Source organism: Mirounga leonina, unplaced genomic scaffold (assembly GCF_011800145.1).
Source record: "Mirounga leonina isolate KUSES-001 unplaced genomic scaffold, KU_Mleo_1.0 Mir_114, whole genome shotgun sequence".
NCBI classification, from domain to species: Eukaryota; Metazoa; Chordata; class Mammalia; order Carnivora; family Phocidae; genus Mirounga; species Mirounga leonina.
Window position 1 is genome coordinate 20,821,421 of NW_023270265.1, and position 19,579 is coordinate 20,840,999.

Genomic DNA, 19,579 nt, shown 5'->3' on the forward strand with positions numbered 1-19,579 from the left:
GGGTCTTAGCTCCAGCTACGCTCACTGAGCAAAGCGGTGTGTAGGAAGCACTTCCTACCCTCTGTGCCAGGTACTGGGGACCCAAACATGAACTCAGGAAACCCAGTCTGGCACCGGGATGTAAGACAGGTCTGCCCCTCGGGCCTTCTTGGATCGCTTGCTGGGACGCGGCGGGGGCAGACCGGCTGCTGTGGGGAAGGGTGAGTGGCAGGAGCACCGCTGCCCGGGACTTGCCCCCGCCGTCGGAGGGAGGGGCAGGTGCCACAGCCGACCCCTGCCCGCTGCAAGGTGCTTTAATGGTAGCTGGTGCCCCAGAGCCCCGGGAGCCCAGGGTGGGAGTGAGTCCCTCCGCTGGAAGCGCCCAGGGCACACTTCACAAAGAATGGGGCACTGGAGCCGGCCTTGAAAAGGATGAGTAGGAGTTGGTCAGACCACAGGGAGGGAAGGCAGAAGAGCCTGCCCCAAGGCTCCGAGTCGTGAGAGGACGAGGTGTGTCTGGGGCCGGGGAGTGGTCCTGAGCGGCAGGACGGGGCGGCCAGGGCGCCGAGTGGCTCGGGAAAGGCCAGCTCTGCCTGAGGAAGGAGTTGAGACTTGAGCCGTGGAAACCCAGCATCTTTCGGTAGACCAGAGCCACGATCACACTGGGCGGCGTGGGGAATGGACTGGAGCGGGACAGAAAGGTGGCGAGGACCATCAGTCGGGAAGCGCCTGAGGAAGGCCTGGGAGGAGGCGGTGGGATGGGGCTTGGAGAGGCTGAATCTGCAGGGCCCAGGCTTGGACGGCTTGGGCAGGGCGAAAAAAAGGTGCAGAGAATAACTTGGAAGGTTCTACCCCGACCCCTGTGGCCCTTTTCCTTGTCATCAGCTTCTAGCGTCCTTCAGATGGCAGAGGACATGTCCCTGCCCCAGGGGCTGGTCATCCTTTATCCCAGGTCTATAAAGAAATTAAAGGTAGATCTGAAACAGCACAAAACCCCACCTTTTACTCACCTTAAACTCTCCTACCACAGAAGGGTCTTCATTTTCATCTGATTTGCCTCGATACAGCTTGAAAGTATCTGAGAAGTCTGTCAGACCCTCAAATTCTGTTACATCCTCTAGTTCACAGTCGTATATCTGAAAACCATCCACAGATTCTTAATTTCCCATTAGAACACAGGAGGAGTCTAAAATCAAAAAGCCCGGCAATACCAAGTGGGCCTGGGCATGTGGATGGGGCCGCTGGAACCCTCCCATCACTGGCAGGAGTGTGGAAGGCTACAAGCACTTGGGGAAAACATCTGGCAGTTTCTTCTTGAGTTAAATATCCAGCTATTCTATGATGCAGAGACTGCATTCCTAAGTATTTATCCAGGAAAAACGGAAACACGTCCACACGGTACGAGAAGGTCTGCAGCAGCTTCCTCGTCAGGAGAAGGGACACCCACACAGCAGAACAGCCACGCTGTGAGCCACCGCTCAGCGGTAAGAAGGGACAAGCGACTGATACACAGGACAGCGGGATGGATCTCAAAATGACAGTGTTGGGCTAGAAAAGCCAAACACACACACCAAATCCATACAGTGTGAGCCCATTTCTATGGAGTATAAAAACAGGCCAAAGCAGCCCATGGTGATGAAACCAGATCAGCTGCCTCCGGGCAGGATGGGAGGCAGTGGATAATTGGCTGGGAAGGCGTGCACAGGAGTTCTCTGTGGTGATGGAAATGTTCTCTGCCTTGTTCTGGGAGGTGGTTCACATAGATGTATACCATCACCACAACCCATGGAATGGAGTCGTTTATTGTATGTAAATTATACCTCCATAAAAAAACAGAAGAAGAGGAGGAACAAGAATGAGAAGGAGGGAAGGAAGGCGGGAGGGAGGGTGGATTTGGGACTGATCTACTCCACCAGTTTGATCCTTTTTCTAAATTAGTGGTTCTTTGCATGCTGGTGTTTCTTAAGCTTCACTGAGATGTTATGATGATGACATGGAAATATGTGGGGTTTTTCTACTTTGATGGGGAAAATCATTTTAATGGCTAGATATTTCTCATTTTAAAGATTTTTTTTCTCCCATGCAATGTTCTGAAAACGTTAGCATTTCCTTCTACTTAAGCACATTAATTACAGACTAAAAACCAGAATGAAGAATTGGAAACTCAAAACATTAACCCAGGAGATCAGAGGTAGCCAGATCTCTCTAGCTCAACAGTTCACCTTCTTCCTGGACACATGCACCCACGGTTCTGATGGAATGTTATATCCATGTAACAGAATCAACTTTTCAGCTAGTGAAACAGATGCCCGTTTGGAAGACAGAAGAAGGCATGTTGGCGTTGCATGCTGTTCTGCAAGAGCATGACTTTTAGGATTCCCTGGGTCGAACTGGATAATTGTTGGCCTAATCAGTGTGATGTCAATTCCCAACCCTCTATCAGATGCCCCCAAGCCCCCAAGTGGCCGTCACATAACCATAAGTCAACAGCTGTCCTCAGGCTCCTGGAATCTTGGCAAAGGCGAAGCCCACTGCAAGAGGACTGGCCCTTCCCCATCAGTCCCTCCATTGGGCCTTTTGGTCAGTTTTAATGGATGCTGATCCCTCACCCACAGCAGTACAGGCCCAGGTACCTTGAGTTTGGAATAGCCTTTCTGAACATATTGTCCACATTTTTCATGTTCCCCTGTGGAAGCATAAAATTTACTCCACCAGTCAACGATTTCTTCCTCCTAATAAAAGACACATCAAAATGGAATAATCTTTAGTGTTGACATGGGTTTCTAATCAATGCAGGAAAACCCACATGTCATGGGTAAGAGCAATAGGTACTTCTGAACTTGAACGAGGGGACAGGATAGGATTTTGTTGACATGTACAATGGATTCAGCATTCACCATTCTTTCACCCAGAAGCTGCAGGGGAAGGGACCATCGTTGGCGGCCAGTGAAATGTGTCTGGCTCAAACGCCCACCGCTATCCTAGATGACTCCTTCCATTCTATAGACACAACCTGATCATTAGTCCGGTTTTACTTTTTTATCCTGTTCACTTGATATTTATATATACAGATAAAACTCCCATATATGCTTTCTACTATTTCATTTCTTTAACTGTTTTAGCCAGCACTCCATTATAAAACAAAGCTAAGCTGAGCGGTGGAAAACCTGGTTCTAATTCAAGTCCCATCCTTTCCTATAAGCCATACCCTCCTGTTACAAGCCGTATCGGCTTGGGCAAGTTGCCCGATCTCTCTGAGCCTCAATTTCTTGATCCACTGAGTGGGACAACAACACTACCTATCTCCATCTACTCCAGAGAGTTGTTTCAGATAAGATCATTAGGAGAAAGAGCTTTAAAAATGATAAAATGTGGGGTGCCTGGGTGGCTCAGTTGGTTAAGCGTCCTAACTCTTGGTTTTGGCTCAGGTCATGGTCTTGGGGTCCTGGGATGGAGCCCTGCATCCGGTTCCCCAGTCAGCAGGGAGTCTGCTTGTCTCCCTCTCTTTCTGCCCCTCCCCTTGCTCATGCTCTCTGTCTCTCTCTCTCAGATAAATAAATCTTAAAAAATATATTAAAAAATGATAAAATGTGAAACAAAAGTAGGGAGGCATTCTGGGTCCTTTAGATCAGTAGCTCCCAGCCCATCCTTGGGTGAGTCCTGGGCGCCCAATATGCTTTCATAAGTTCCCCAGGCGATTCCAATGTGCAGCCAGTGTGTGGAACCTCTGGTTTAGATGTATGGTTCTCAGTTGCACAGAGGAGACCGCATATCAGAGTCACTTGTCAAACATCTTTGAATTGCAGAAGCCTGTAGTTTATAAAAGGCTGCTATAAATTCCACTCAGATTTTTGACAAGAATAGAGTGTCATCAGACCCACTCATTGCACACTCCAGAAAAGCTACTTCTCATCTGTGTACCATATATATGTACACAATTATTTCCCCTTTATAGTCAGTAACCCAACCTTGGATTTAAAACAAGTTTCTTTACATGTCCGCTATAGGTAGAAAATCTAAAATGAATCTGCAATCTAGCAAAGCACGTATAATAGTTACCTTTTCTGTCAGCTGTTTATCACATTACGCACAGGAAGAGAGCAAACCACAGAAGGTCACATGGATATGGAGAGCCCATGAGCATTAGGTTTGAAGAGAAAGAGGGAGAAATTAGTTTTCATGCATGCTTTATATTATCAACATTTTTGATGGATTATTTAGAATATTCAAGATGATCTCATAATTAAACACACCTTATCGGTTTCTTCTCTGAAAATGTGCAAATGAGTTACAAACAGTATTAAAAGGAGAAGGTTGGAGGTAGCCACGCACATCCCATGTTTTCGAGAGAGAATCTCGCTGCCGGCACAGTGGTCACAAGCCGGGCGGGGGGGGCGGGGGGTGCTTGGAAGTACAGCTGCTCATCCGCCTGCCCCAGACTTTTCATTTCATTTAGCTCCTAAAGTATTCCTCAACTTGGCCTGATTCTTATTCCTTCAAAAACTCCTGTCATGGGATATTTGTGTCTAGCATGGCTGCAATTTCATCCGCTAGGTACCTTTCCTTGCTTTTTCCCCATGCCTCTGTTATAGCACCAAATACAGATGCGTCCATCAAAATTGCTTTAAGAAGCCAGCTTTCTCATGGTCAAATGCTTCCATTTGAGCTTCTGCATGGAGGACCCCCGCCCCCCGCCCCGGTCTCAGGGCACACCCACGAGAAGGGAGGATGGGGAGCTAGGGGGTGGAGCCTGAGTCTTCCCTTGGTGCTGCCGGGGGCACATCACCCAAGTTCACTCTCAGGGGCAGTCTGAGGGATGCTACCTAGACCCCCTTTCTGAAGTCCTAACCCCAAGTTCCTGTCTCGTGTGAGGGGTGAACGGCTCATCACAGGCACTCCCTACAGCTGCTGTATGCGGTGGCCACGGGCTTCCTCTGTAAGCGTCCTCACTGTTCTCTGACTGACGTTTATCCAGCACGCAGAACCGCCAAGAGAGGCAGAGAGACACGCAGATGTAACAATTCCTTATAGTAGGTTCATCCCGAAGCAAGATTAGAGGTTAAATCATAGCCAGATTGAGATTTTGGAGAGAGGCATTCTATGCCAAAAGCGCACTCACGTTCCACGAATGGTTCCTGAATTTTTAAAAAAGATTTTAAAAGTCTGTTTATTCACACCTATTTTCAGCTATTTAAAGTTATTTCAAAGAAAAGAATAGGTCATGAGTTTAAAAGCGCAACTCAAAACAAATGCCTGATTTTAAACATTAGGATAACCATGGGAGAATTTATTCACACCCGTCCGCTCATTAGTTCACCCAGAAAAGTTAACGGGAATAACTTGCTTTATGGTATCTCCATGGTAAGAGTCTCCTTTATACTTAGAACAATCACATTTGTTTAAAGATCGCCTTTCACTCCAAAATCTAGTATTAGAAGGAATCTGAAAGGAGAATTCCAGTCTTTAGCCCGAGGTCCCCACAATGCCCAAGCAGCTTCATGCATTTCCTTCTCATACATACATACATGCACTGTCCTTGGAGAAGCCATTTTGCTGACTGCTGTTGACATACTGCTTAAGCACTGGAATTGGAAGGTAACTGTTGAAAAGGCCACATAGGAACGTCCATGCTGCCCAGCAAACACTTATCAGCTTGCCCCAAGTACTTATTTCTTGCCTCTCTTGCGGTAGCGCTGAGCCCAATTTAAGAACTCCCACAGTTCTCCCAGGGTAACGGTGTGCGTTTCTGTGAGCACGAGACTGTCACCCAAAGCCCTAGCTTCCAGCTCGCATCAACAGCACAGTGAATTTTGACCCACCCTCTCCATTTGCCCAGACTGGGCCCGTGGTAGCAGATGTAAACATACATCACATGTACATGCAATGCATGCCCAGCAGCAAGCTTGTTATCGGCTCTTCCAAAGCTCACCTGGGTTCATTTGACTCTGCATCCATGTGTGTACTGTCTTTCCTGACAAACAGGTGGAATCAGCTTTTTAGGGGCGATTCCAACCAGCCTTTCTTACCAACACGGAGTACCTCAGCGAGGTGTTAGCAGAGCAAGCCGATTAAAGTCATTTACAGTATTGCCGTCCCGCCCCCTTATCTGCAGGGCACAAGTTCCAAGATGTTTAGCAGATGCCTGAAACCCCGGGTAGTACCGAACCCTAGATATACTATGTTTTGTCCTGGACACACATTCCCATGGTCAAGTTTAATTTATAAATTAGGCACAGTAAGAGATCCATAATAACTACTAATAAAACAGAACGCGTATGACAATATACCGTAGTGAGTTATGTGGATGTGGGGTCTCCCTCAAAATGTCTTCTTGTGCTGAACTCACCCTTCTTGTCATGATGTGAGATGATAAAATGCCTACGCGGTGAGGTGACGTGAGGTGGGTGACGTGGGCGCTGTGACGTAGCACCAGGCTACTACTGACCTTCTGACCATTTGTCGGAAGGAGGGTCATCGGCTTCTGGACTCCTGGACCTGCCACTGACCGCGGCTCACTGAAGCCACGGAAAGCGAAACCGCAGATAAAGGGGACACCTGCCTGAACAATGGTGGTTCCTAATACTACCTACCTAATACTACCTAATACTACCTAATACTCCCACCCCCAATCCTGGTAGACTGCAACTCAGTTTCCAGGATGTAAAAGAAACTTGCACAATGTGTTGCTACAGTAACCCAGCCATCTGTTAACTATCATTAAGAAATGAGTGAGAATTGGGGCGCCTGGGTGGCTCAGTCGTTAAACGTCTGCCTTCGGCTCAGGTCATGATCCCGGGGTCCTGGGATCGAGCCCCGCATCTTGCTCCCTGCTCCGCAGGAAGCCTGCTTCTCCCTCTCCCGCTTCCCCTGCTTGTGTTCCCTCTCTCACTGTATCTCTGTCAAATAAATAAATAAATCTTTAAAAAAAAAAAGAAATGAGTGAGAATATCGGCATAGATTGGCCTTATTCTTCTTGATCCCCCCACGTAGGGCTATTAAGTACACAGCAGGCATGAATAAGAATTGTTTGACAATGGGAAGTAGGAAAACCGGAGACAGATTATAGAACAGGATCTAAAACCGCTTTTTTCCAGAGTGGTTGTGAAAATGTACATAAAAGGTCTTATGTATACAATCCTTAATTTCTCCCTGGGCAACTACTGTTTTGTTGGGAATATGTGAGGTCGTTTACAAAGTGAACGTGGTCGTTTTACAAATTTGGTATTGTCATTTGTGACTGTGGACGATTCCTGGGGAACAGAACCAGATCCACTGCTGCACGGTGCTGGCGGGGGAGATCACATTTAATGTGGTCCAGTTGTTAGTGAGCTTAATGAAGTGGGAAGGAAGTGAATTTTTTAAAAGGTACTCTTCATGGACATAACATATTAAAGTGCAATCATGTGCATTTTTTGGCCAGTTTGCACATTAAAACATGCTGTGAAAGTCCATCCTACATGCCAACACAAACAGGGAGATATTTGATGTTTTCTTTTTTCTGGACTGAGACCTTTTTACATTTTCTTTCCCTTTCCTTCTTGTAGAATTGGTTGGAATCGCTCTAAAATAGGGTCCTGAGTGAGCATTTCCACCAATTTCTTCACTTCAAAACTACAGTGAGTATAAAAATCTAAGATACCCCATATCTGGACAAATTGGGTCAGTAAAAATCCGTGACACTTCTCCTTCATGTAGGGAAAAAAACTCTGTGCTACATGCATCCCTCTTCTGAATGTTCTATGCTATAAACTGTCTCCTGAAATTTCTCTTTCTAGCACATGGTATCATTCAGACTGTCCACACCAATAGTTCTGAGACCTGCCTGCACGTTAGAATCACATGGAGAGATTTTTAAATATACTGATGTCTACTAGGCCCTCTTCCTCTTGGAGGGTAGGTCCTGGCCCTATCTTAAGTATCCTGGGTGACCCAGGGTAGAGGACACTAGTCTGCATAACGTCATCTTACCTACTGATGAGTTTAAGATTTGGATTCCTTATTCTACCTCAATCAACTGGATTGGTTATTATTATTTCAATTGCATTGAATGGTTGTCTGCCTGAATTTGCCCAATGCCTAGGCCACCTGGAAAACACAACTGACATTATCCAGTGATCAGTTCTGAAACCTACCTTCGAAGCCAGTAACGGTCTGGTGTCCTCTATTTCGATAATGACATCCCGGCAGGGCGGGGTCGACAGAAGGGAAGCTGCAAGACAAACAATTTCTCGCCTAAGATGCTTAAAGAAATTCAGGAGTGAACATTCTAGTCCAAGTCCAAGTTCAGCAGGCACAGTGGCATCCTCATGGGTGGGACTTCCTGAGTAGAGAGGACCACACCCGAATGGAGAAGGTGACCCAGTAACTCATCACTTTTCCCAAAACGTAATGTAGGTTTAGACACCTTTAAGGAACGATATGGCCCACTTTTCTCTTGTCTTGGACAATTAGCCCAGTGCCTGTACATAGGAAGGGATCAAAAGAGAATGGTGTCGATTGTGTGAATACATGTCTTTAGAGGATGTGGGGGGAGGGGAACCTATATCTAAAGGAGCCTCAGTTTCTTGGAATCTGTTCCCAGACACAGAAAAGCAAAGCAGGGCGAACAGTTGCCCATTTCAGGTCTGAAGTTACAGTGGCTCATTCAGCCTGGTTCCCATAGTGTGTGCACAGGGAAGAGGCATCACCCCGGTTTTAGGCCATTCCCAGAAGAAGGCTGACCCCTGAACAACATGGGTTTGAACACTGTGTGGGTCCACTTATATGTGGATTTTTTTCAATACAGTATAGTACTGTAAATGCATTTTCTCTTCCTTGTGATTTTCTTAATGTTTTCTTCTCTCCAGTTTACTTTATGTAAGAATAGAGTATATAACACATACAACATACAAAATGTGTGTTGATGGACCGTTTACGTTATTGGTATTTAAGGCTTCCGGTCAACAGGAAGCTAGTGGTAGTTAAGCTTTAGGGGACTCAAAGCTGTACATGGATTTCTGACTGCGTGAGGGTCAGCGCCCCTAAACCCCGCCTTGTTCAAGGATCAACTGTATTTGTGGCTCTGGGTTTGGGGATTAGAGCAAGGGCTCAAGGGTAGCCCCTGGGCTCACCAAGTTTGTTTCCACCGAAGCCTCAACCTGGGGTAGGGGTGTGGGTGAGGGGTATGTCTACCCTTTCTGGAAGATGGCACTGGGCAGTCAGACATTCAACAGGAGGCCAGCACCCAGACAGAAGGAACTGCCAAGCCAAAAGAACTTTTTGTTTAACCCACCCATGCAGGACATAAAACGGGAGGGAAGACACATTTTTTAGGTAGATACCATGTGCCAGGCAGTGAGCTAAGCCTTTCACATACTTTATCTCATTTAATCCCTCAATAATCCTGCAGAATATGCACCATTATCCCCATTATAAAGACTAAAAAACAAATTGAAGCTAAGAGAATGCAAGTTACTTGCTTCAGGTTAAACACTTAGGAAGTGGAAGTAGGTGACCTAGGGCTGTGTGACCCCAAACCTTGTGTTTTAACACACCGGAGCCCAGAGCAGAGTAAATGCTCAGTGAATGTTGGAAATGATCAGGGGGATACTGGGGAGGCTGGGGAGACTGACATTTACTGAACATCTATGATACCCCAGTTGCTATGCTAGGTCTTTTTACACCCATGTGGAACCCCCATATTTATCAGCAGTCTCTGCATTTCCAAGATAGTCTCCCCCAAAACTCCTGACACACACATAACACAGAACATGACAGCCAGTCAGGCAGGCAAGCAGGAACACAACTGTATTCGAGTTCTTTCTTACCAGTTCTCTGCTTTACCAGCCTCATGGCAACAAAGCCTCAAGAACAGGAGGAATAAGTTATTCTATATGCTTCCAACATTAAGCCAGCCAAATACATTCCTCAACTCATACCCTATTATTGGTTTTAAGAAAGAACAAGATTGATCTAAAATAATAGATTCTGGTCTTAGGAATACTATGCTCTCCCCACCCCATACTCCTTAGGGATTAGTTTCCTCTTTGAAGACTTCTCTGAAACCTTGACCACACTTCACATTAATTACATACAGTCACTAACCAGGAGACCTCTGCCTGAGGCCCAACCTACCCAGCCCCCTGACCAATAGACACCAACAGGTCCACACTCGGAGGCCAGAGAAAGGTTGCAGAATTTGTGATTTCACAGATTTGTATCAAAGAACTTTGTCTCATGAAAGCACTAGGAAAAATGTTAGGACAATTGTTTCTCTCCATTTAGTAGCCCCCAGTACAACAATGCTGTGGTTACAATAATCCTTGTTGTTATAAAAAATGTCACTATTTTAGGTATTATCAATTAAACACAAAATGCTCTGCATGGGAAATTTCTGGGTAAACTCATGTAGGTTTTTTTTTTGCCCACGTGTGACTGTGGATTTTATTTTTTCCTCTTCTCTGAATCAAGGATACAGGATGCTCAGACCCACATAACAGATGAGTTTCAGATGCTCTGTAAAATCAATACCAAAACTTCTAGAAGATTAAATAGAAGTGGTTAGCAGTGCAGCTGCTTAAACAGAAGACATCTGTTTCAGTCTTGAGGCACCAACGATCTGCTGAATGGGTGTGTGCCAATTCTCCATGGGGCCTAATCTCATGAAGCCAGGAAGGGCCCTAGGACCTTGTTCCCTGTCGTGTCCCAGTCCCCGCCCCTAACACGGACCCTGCACAGAGTAAGCTAAAAACGAGTCATTATTTAACGGGCAGTAACAAAAATGCTATCCATTAGCTGTTATTTCTTTGGACCCCTAAGCTAAGTATTATCCCTGCTCTATCATCCACTTTTTAATCATGTGACCCAAGGCAAGTCATTTAAACTCAGCAGGTGCCAGTTTTTCCTCCACGGATAACAATGAAATAATATTTTCCCAATTATATCACAATAACAGGACATGTTCATGAGGATAATAGATGGAAAGCAATACAAAAGAAAAATCCTCTCCCTGCTTCTGTGCTCACGAGGGGACCCCTGGATTTCTGCATCAAAACATTTATCACACTGGAAAGCAACCGGTCATTGCCTTGTTTGTCTTCTCTGCTTGACTACATGACAATTTGAGGAAGCACTTAACATTTCCTGCAGAGACATCGAGTGTTCAGCTAGGACAGGTTACTTCAGAAGGTAGTAGTTTGAGCACTGGATCCCCCAAAACAAGGTGGGAATTCAAACCTACCTCTGCCACGTACTAGCTATATTACCTTGGGAAAGTTACATAGCCCACTGTAAATCAAACTGTTTCCTCATCTGCATGCTTATTTTTATCTTGAGCAGGTTGGTAAAGATTAAATCAGATCACACATGAGAAGCCCCAAATGGTGTATATAGACATGCATCTTACCTTTTAGCTGTGGCACAAGATCCGCCTTCCCCGCATAAGGGTCACAGCGAAAGCGGTCCAGACGATCGATGGTGCACTGCCCAACGACGGGCTTCCGCCCGAACTGCCTGTGGTCGATGACCTTGATCACCAGCGGGGGCATGTACAGGTCCTCCTTGGGCAAGAACTGGGGGTCACAGAAGCAGGCATCACTCCTCCGTAGGAGACCAAAGGGACCAACCCAGACTCTGTTTGCCCATTTGGTGTAGCCCCGGGGACTCACAGTAGGTAGTTCAGGAATGCATGCGAGGCAAGCAGTGTCGTGCCTAAGGGCATGAGCCTCGAGCCTGCCTGGGGTCAAACCCTGGCTCTGCCCCTGGGAGCTGCAGGACCTCAACTCTTCAAGGCCCCAGTTACGTCCTCCATAGTAGGAGGGTTGTTTAACTGCTGTGTGTGACCTGCTTAGCCTAGTGCCTTACAGGCTGTGCTCTGTAAAAGGGTGCAGAGTCAGCCTGCAGTGAGGACGAGTTAGAATTTACAAGTAACCGAGATAAAACTGAATCTCCAAGGGAACTGTGTGGCTTGGGAATCTCTTAGCCCTGGAAGTTCAGTGTCCAGACAGAATGCTCCTTTTCCCCTGATTCCTCCTGTTCCTCCACGTGGAACTTGGTGGCCTCGGTGACACTGTCTGAGTCGGGAATCATGGGCTGGTCCCAGGGTGCACCCGGTATGGGGTTCAGGGAATGTTTCATCTCTGGCCTCGCACAGGAGGAGAAGTTGGGGTTGGCGGAGTGGCTCTCCTCACTCCCGCTGGGACTAGATTCAGACTAGAACTTGGGGCTGGGGAGGGGCTGGGCAGGGGGCACGGATGGGTGGAGTGGCCCGGGGCGATCACTTCGGGATTCTGGCCTGGAGCGTCCAGGTGGCACCCCATCTGCAGCATTGTAGGGGGAAGAGCACGGGCTTTGGAGTGAGGGGAACGGAAGTCCAAATTCTGGCCTCCTACTTGCCAGCTGATCCCCTGGTATAAATGACTCAACCTCTGGGTTTCCTCCGAAGTGGGCATATGAGGAGTGAAGCCGCCTGCTCTGCCAGGCGAGAGCAAACACGACACGCAGGGCGCGGGAATGGCTCGGAGCTGTCCCGGCGTCGCCTCCCACATAACCACTGCAGCCCTGAGCGTGTGGCCTGACACTCACTGTGGGACTTGGATAAGGTGTCCCCCTCTCTAGGCCTCAGTTTCTACATCTGTAAGAGCAGACTTTAAACCACACGACCCTAGCATTTGAGAAGCGGGTGTGAGCAACACCAAATGACTCGGGAGGGAAAAGGAAAGCGAAGGTGCTGGGCCCTCTGCTTCATCACGCCAAGGAAATGCCTTGATTTTCTCTTTTATTTATTCAGTACAGTGAGAAAGGAAGACTTTTCTTTTTAAAAACACTAAGGATGAAACTGCTTTAAAAAGCGGAAGGACAGGGCGCCTGGGTGGCTCAGTCGGTTAAGCGACTGCCTTCGGCTCAGGTCATGATCCTGGAGTCCCGGGATCGAGTCCTGCATCGGGCTCCCTGCTCGGCAGGGAGTCTGCTTCTCCCTCTGACCCTCCTCCCTCTCATGCTCTCTGTCTCTCATTCTCTCTGTCTCAAATAAATAAATAAAATCTTTAAAAAAAAAAAAAAGCGGAAGGACAGGGTGACCTCTTCTTGCTGCAAAGTCCTATGGGATCTACGACAGACGACCGTGAGCCGGATGTGACGCTGTCCCTTCCTAACAACCGGGGGGTGACTTCCATGGCACCAAGTGGGTGCCCTCCACTGGAGGTGGGGCCTGTCCCGGCCCCACCACCTCAAATGGGCCCTGCCGCTGCCCCTTCCCCAGCCAGCCAGTCCCTATCTGGAGGCTTCTGGTCCACGTACACCTGCAGGGGCAGGACTGAGGATCAGTGTTCCGCCCTCCAGGGCAGAGACCAAAAGCCTGTACCCGAGAGCTGAATAGATGGAAAGTTCATTTGAGAAAAAAGTAAGTATTCTTCACAAATATTTCTGTATCACTGGGGATGTGTAAAGCTTCAAGAAACCATTACTACAGTGTGAGAATCTAAGGGAGAAACGTCACTGGCAAGCTGAACTCAAGGCAGGGTTTTTCTAGTTGCTGTCAGAGTTTGGAAATATATAAACTCTGTATGTGTGGGGTGTGGGGGAGGCAATCTTTATATATTCATATTTTGAGTACAATTCAGCTACTCAACACACGTGTTATTACAGTCTTGATATGTACCACTTTCATGAAGAGAACAGAACTCGGGAAATTGGGCGTCTTCTTAAGGTTTTTGATCACCACTGACTCTACCCTTTCCCCTCCACACTCCACGACAAGGCTGGGGGAGGCGATGGAGGCCATCTGGTAGTTTTTCATGTTTCTTAAGCCCCAAGCTAGAATCTAAAGAAAACAATATAAGGAGAGAGGAGGAAAACTCAGTATATTACAAATAATATTCAAAAGGAAAAATTCTTCCTTAATAACTAGTAAATTCGTTAAGATTGACTTGTGTAGATTTGCCTAAAATCTCTGAGACTATTATCCTAGAAAGCCTGTAGGTCATGCAGAGAAAGCAGTTTTGCCCCCTTTTTTCTGCCTGAGCTGCTAAAAAGCAGAGCAGTGAAGGGTGCAGGAATCAAATCCTGGCCGCGAACCCTGGCAAGTTTGGAACCTCTCTATGTCTCGTCCACAAACACGACCGTCTCGTTTGCAAACAAATCACAGGGTCATTCTGAGGATCAAGTGTAAACTCCTTAACACAGTGTTGTTTAAAGCTTTGGTCTTTGGGAATTCTGAGCAAGACAGCCTGAGAAGGGCAATCTCAAGGTAACAGCTGCTTGACTGGACAAGGGGGAGACCTTGAGAGTGGACCAGACGCTGTCCATGAAGCTACCCGTGAGCTCCCGCAGCCTGTGTCTGCTCTGATGGTCTGGCATGTCACCGTTTCCCATTGCTCCCATCCCTCTCTCCACCTCAGCCCCCCTTTTGGGTCCCCTGCTCTCTGCATGCACACACGCACACACACACACGCGCTGCTCGCAGTCTGCCTTCCCTCTCCCAGCTCTCCGGTTGACATGGGAAACTCAGAAATCTCCTGGCTCCTCGTAAGTGAGAACTCTAGATTCCCTCAGTAACGCTGGAGTTGACCTGTTCTTATTTCGACAAGCTTTCTGTTTCCATGCCTATTTCAAATTTTTGGACAAATTCTATAGGAAGTTGGAGACAGCAAGAGAATATGCAGCAAGATTCCATCTCCTACGAGAGAGTCCAGTTGTGTAGCTATGTCATTTGACTTGATCACTAAAACTTAGGGAGCTGCCTACCTCAATAGCAGTGAGCTGAACCACAGGCCTGATCCCCTGGGGGACCATGTACAGATTCGGTGCCCTTTGTGAGGGAAGGATGGGAAGGCTGGAGCCATCCTGTAAAACAAACACGGAAACATAACTGCCTCTCCTTAGCTCAAGAAAATGGTGTCGCGGATTATTAGCAAGTGTTTTAAGCAGCTACTAGGAAAGAATATATGCGTGAGAACTCAGTAAGTACCTTGTGCCTCAGAATCAGTTCTGCAGTTACAAGGACATCCCCACAGGATTTGTCTCCGTTCATTACGGGATGCCAGAGAAGTTTGGGTGTGACATCTGTTTCTGGGTTTAGTTTTACCAGAGGAGAGCATGTGCTTCGTCCTAAAAATTCATCTTTGCCCTAGAGAAACAAGCAGTCCTTAAATTCCCCAACAAATATCCCTCTACACCTCCGTCATTCCCCCAAGCCGTCTTAGAAATTCTAAATTACCTACCACTTGGTCATTGTCAAAAAGTTCGATGATAACTTGGGGCGGGTTCTGTAGAACCGTCTGGGGCTCCCCATAGATTTCAATTTCATCAAATATAATGGTCTGGTCCCATGTGGGATTCAGAGTTGAGTGGATGATCTCAGTGGTTTTGCTTCGATGGAGGAAAGAGACATGAGCATATGGATCTAAAACAGAAAAAGAGAGTAACTGTGAGGCCATGGCTAATGTCTAGCTCCCCAGGCCCCCTCATTTCAATCGCATGCTCTTCTTCGAGTTGCACTGACCACAGACCCTCACCACCCTCTGGGAGAGAGAATGCCAAAGCCTTCTTGAGAAAGAGCAAAGCTGGAGGCATCACACTTGCTGGTTTCAAACTATATTACAAAACTATAGTAATCAAAACGATATGGTATTAGCATAAAAACAGACACATGGACCAACAGAACAGAATAGAGAACCCAGAAATAAATGCATGTATAGGCGATCGATTAATTTTCAACACAGGTGCCAAGAAGGCACAATGAAGAAAGGATAGTCTCTTTGATAAATGGTGCTGGGAAAACTGGACAGCCACATGCAGAAGAATGAAGCTGGAGCCCTGTTTTACATCATACACAGAAATCAACTCAAAATAGACCAAATACTTGAACACAAGACCCAAGACTGTAAGACTCCTAGAAGAATAGATAAGGGGTAAGCTTCTTGACATTGGTCTTGGCAATGATTTTTTAGGATTTGACACCAAAAACACAGGCAACAGAAGCAAAAATAAACAAGCGAAGCTACATCAAACTAAAAAGCTTCTGCACAGCAAAGGAAACAATCAACAAAATGGAAACCCATGGAATGGGAGAAAATAGTTGCAAACCACATATCTGACAAGCAGTTAATATCCAAAATATGCAAGGGGACTCATACAAAAATAGCAAAAAGCCCAAATAACCCAATTAAAAAATGGGCAAAGGACCTGAAGAGATGTTTCTCTGAAGAAGACATACAAATGGCCAAAAGGTACACGAAAAGGTGTCCAACATCACTAATCCTCTGGGGAATGCAAATCAAAGCCAGAATGAGATATCACCTCACACCCGTTAGGATGTCTAGTGTCAAAAAGACAGGAGATAACCAGTGTTGGCGAGGATGGGAAGAAAAGGTAACGCTTGTGCGCCGTTGGTGGGAATGTAGACAGGTGGAGCCACTGTGGAAAACAGTATGGAAGTTCCCCAAGAAATTAAAAATAGCACTATCATATGATCCAGCAATCCCACTTCTGGGTACTTACTCAAAGCAAATGAAATAATTATCTCAAAGAGCTATCTGTGCTCCCATGTTCCCTGCAGCATTATTTACAACAGCCATGGCCCCGATCAGTTATCTTATATCTCAAACAGCAAGGAATCTGCTTGAGTTTTATGCAACTTTAGTCAAGAATTAGGATTAAGAGTCTAACTTTGACTTTCAATGATTGAGTGCCCCCTGGTGGTGAATATTCAAAAACGTCTTCAAACCCCATTTGGAGATGCGTATTATGGGGATGACGTTGAATCTGCTCTAATCTGTAAGAAAAGGAAACCATTCACAAATGTTGGTTGCCTGAGTGCTTGGAACACACCTCATGAGTGATGTGAGCATTCCAGAGTGTCAGGCAACTGCTTTAAGAGCTGTTTCCATCAAAGCTCTGCTGGCCTTCGAGTCCTGAAGTGGAAATCTCCCCAAGTCACCCAGATGGCCCCTGAACCATTCATGATCCCACCAGCAACAGCACAGATCCTCAGCAGCGGACCCCTGGCCTTTTCCCCAGCCCTGCCCACAGCCTTCCCCTTAGAACCAGTCCAAAGGCCATGAAACGAGCTGGGTCTCATGGCTTTATGGTGCAGGGAATTTGGGGAACAGGCCACAGAGAGGTCAAAATGGACTCCACACTGCCTCAAGCCTGGTGTTGTAGGCAGATGGGCGAACTTGTGATCTTTCTGTCAACTTGAGAGAGCTACAAAAATATTTATAAAGGGGCGCCTGGGTGGCTCAGTTGGTTCAGCGACTGCCTTCGGCTCAGGTCATGATCCTGGAGTCCCGGGATCGAGCCCTGCATCGGGCTCCCTGCTCAGCGGGGAGTCTGCTTCTCCCTCTGACCCTCCTCCCTCTCATGCTCTCTGTCTTTCATTCTCTCTCTCTCAAATAAATAAATAAAAAATCTTAAAAAAAAAATATTTATAAAGGATCTTAACTTACCGATCAGCCCAAGAGCCCAGAGTGTATATATGTATACATATAGAGAGAGCTGTGTGTATAAGCAAAGAGCAGAAATTGCTTTTCTTCCTGGTGCTTTTTATTACTTAATCAATTAATGATTATTAGTATTAAAAGACCATGTAACTTCTGTGTATCTCTAGCACCCAGCAATAGTACTCAACATACTCAGTGATTATTTAATGACTGTGCAGTTTATTTCACACAAATCAAACTCATTTCAATATGGAAAGCCTCTTTGTTGTGAGACATTACTAAAAACATCCACTTGATGAAAAGTAGACTCAAGCTAGCCAGCTATGTAATAACATGTAAGATGGAGATTTTTGTCCCTTTACCTGAAAAACTATCCTTGTCTAGAGCCATGAGGTTCCTGGCTTGATAGATATAGCAGCGCAGATGGTAAATGTAGACTCCTAAAAAGAACAGGATGGAGGTTACTCATAAGAAACATAACACTGTAAACTGCAAATTTTCTGGAATATTTGGAGATAATTCATGTTTCGGATAAATGGGTCATTCAAATCTACTTCTCCACAATTAAGAGCACACATAATGGTGATGACAGGTGCTCCCAAAGTAGTTCTGTTTCTTATAAAATAAAACTAACTTTAAAAGTATTACAGTAAGCCCAATGCAAATGTATCACTCAGGAGAACATCACTCCTGTTGTAAAACCTAGATTTAGGCCACTGCTTGTCATCACAGACCTTGACAATGAGACTTGGTTTCCAAGAGTTATAGAAATAGGGCTTCCTATACTATTTCAGCCCCAGATCTAGGAAAGTTCCTCCTTTGATAGTTCAGAATCTTTATACTCCTTACCCCTATATTAATGTATATATGCTCTCACCCCCCACACATTATTCTGGGAGTCAGACTACTTGAAATCTTGTCCTTAGTGCTCTAAGATGAGGACAACAATAACACCACCTTCTAGGATGGTTATGAAGATTAAATGAGTTAATATACGCGCAGTGCTTGGCACATGCTAAGCCCTATCATAAACATTTGCTATTATTAGTACAGAATAGGTCTGCCTCATTCCAAAATTCCTAAAGATTATCATTGGAGCCAACCTTTACTTAACTTTTTGAACCTCTTTTTTTTTTTTATTAAAACAATCTTTTGGGGAGCTTAATAGATAGAATGAGTACATATTGGACAGACTATGTCAAAGTCAATGATCTGATGACCCTCTACCCCAAGTATGATTTTTAAAAGTGTATCTGAAAAAATCCTCTTCATCGAAATAAAAGTCACATTTGCATAAAGACATTTTAATCCTATTCGGTGATTCAGAGAGTTTTCGTGAGATAAGTCATAGCGGTGGAATGCACAAATCCATTTAAAACTTACTGTCAAAGTTACAGGAAATGATGGGGGTGTTTGCCCCAAACACGGTGATGGCACCGTACTTGCGTTTGTCCCCGCTCTTCTCGTCTCCGTCCTCAGTCGTGTCTGCACCCTAAAGAGGCAGAAAAGTCCATGACCAATGCCTCAACACAAAGAGGCAAGAATGACAAAGAAATGGAATGGTGGCTTTTAAAAGGGACTCTGCTCATCCAATTGCTCCATTTTTAAAGACGAATAAAGCCCAGCACAGCAAGTGTCTTGCCCAAGGTCACTTAGCTGGAAAGCGACAGAGCAAGAAGTTGAAGCCAGTCTTTTGCCTCAAGTCCAGGCTTACCAAACCCTGATGCTGAAAATTTAAAAGAGGAAAAGCATAAAGGATAAATAAGGGGATTAAAAGGGTGGGAGGAGGATGAGAATAAGCAACATAGCAGGGTCAATGTGCCGAAATAGAAAAATAGGCTGCGTTTGGAAATGGTTCCTGACCACCATGTTGTTTTAGACGGACCACTGCCATTCTCTTACGCATTCCTTCCACCTTTGCGCTTTTCCCCTCCCTGCCTTCTTTACTGTGCTTCCATATGAATTTTTCTCTAATTCCGTGAGCCATCCTTCTGTTTTTCTCCCCCTCACATCTGTGTATTTAACTTTCTCGGTTTGCTGAACAGTTATAGTTTCCAAGGTAGGATCCAAAGAACCCATGCCTGCGATGTTAACAGGCGTCAACCGCAGCAAGGGTTTCAGAATAGATATATTTGGAAAATGCTGGGGGAAACATTAAACAGGTGTGTCTGTGGTAGAACTTC

At 45.9% G+C, this 19,579-nt stretch overlaps 1 protein-coding gene across 3 annotated transcripts in view; it reads right to left on the reverse strand.

Annotated features, from left to right (window-relative positions):
* MYOF (myoferlin) overlaps positions 1–19,579 on the reverse strand; it is a 153,238-nt gene that overhangs the window by 22,583 nt on the left and 111,076 nt on the right. For 2 of the 3 annotated variants that reach the window (XM_035025241.1, XM_035025221.1), the window contains exons 31-41: positions 18,780–18,888; positions 17,759–17,836; positions 15,177–15,358; positions 14,924–15,082; positions 14,701–14,799; positions 13,616–13,777; positions 11,363–11,528; positions 8,112–8,188; positions 4,039–4,050; positions 2,613–2,711; positions 990–1,115 (exon numbers count right to left, since the gene is read on the reverse strand). In XM_035025241.1, the coding sequence (XP_034881132.1) occupies positions 990–1,115; positions 2,613–2,711; positions 4,039–4,050; positions 8,112–8,188; positions 11,363–11,528; positions 13,616–13,777; positions 14,701–14,799; positions 14,924–15,082; positions 15,177–15,358; positions 17,759–17,836; positions 18,780–18,888 (1,269 nt within the window). The remainder of the gene's footprint in view (positions 1–989; positions 1,116–2,612; positions 2,712–4,038; positions 4,051–8,111; positions 8,189–11,362; positions 11,529–13,615; positions 13,778–14,700; positions 14,800–14,923; positions 15,083–15,176; positions 15,359–17,758; positions 17,837–18,779; positions 18,889–19,579) is intronic. The other variant, XM_035025232.1, reaches the window with a different exon arrangement.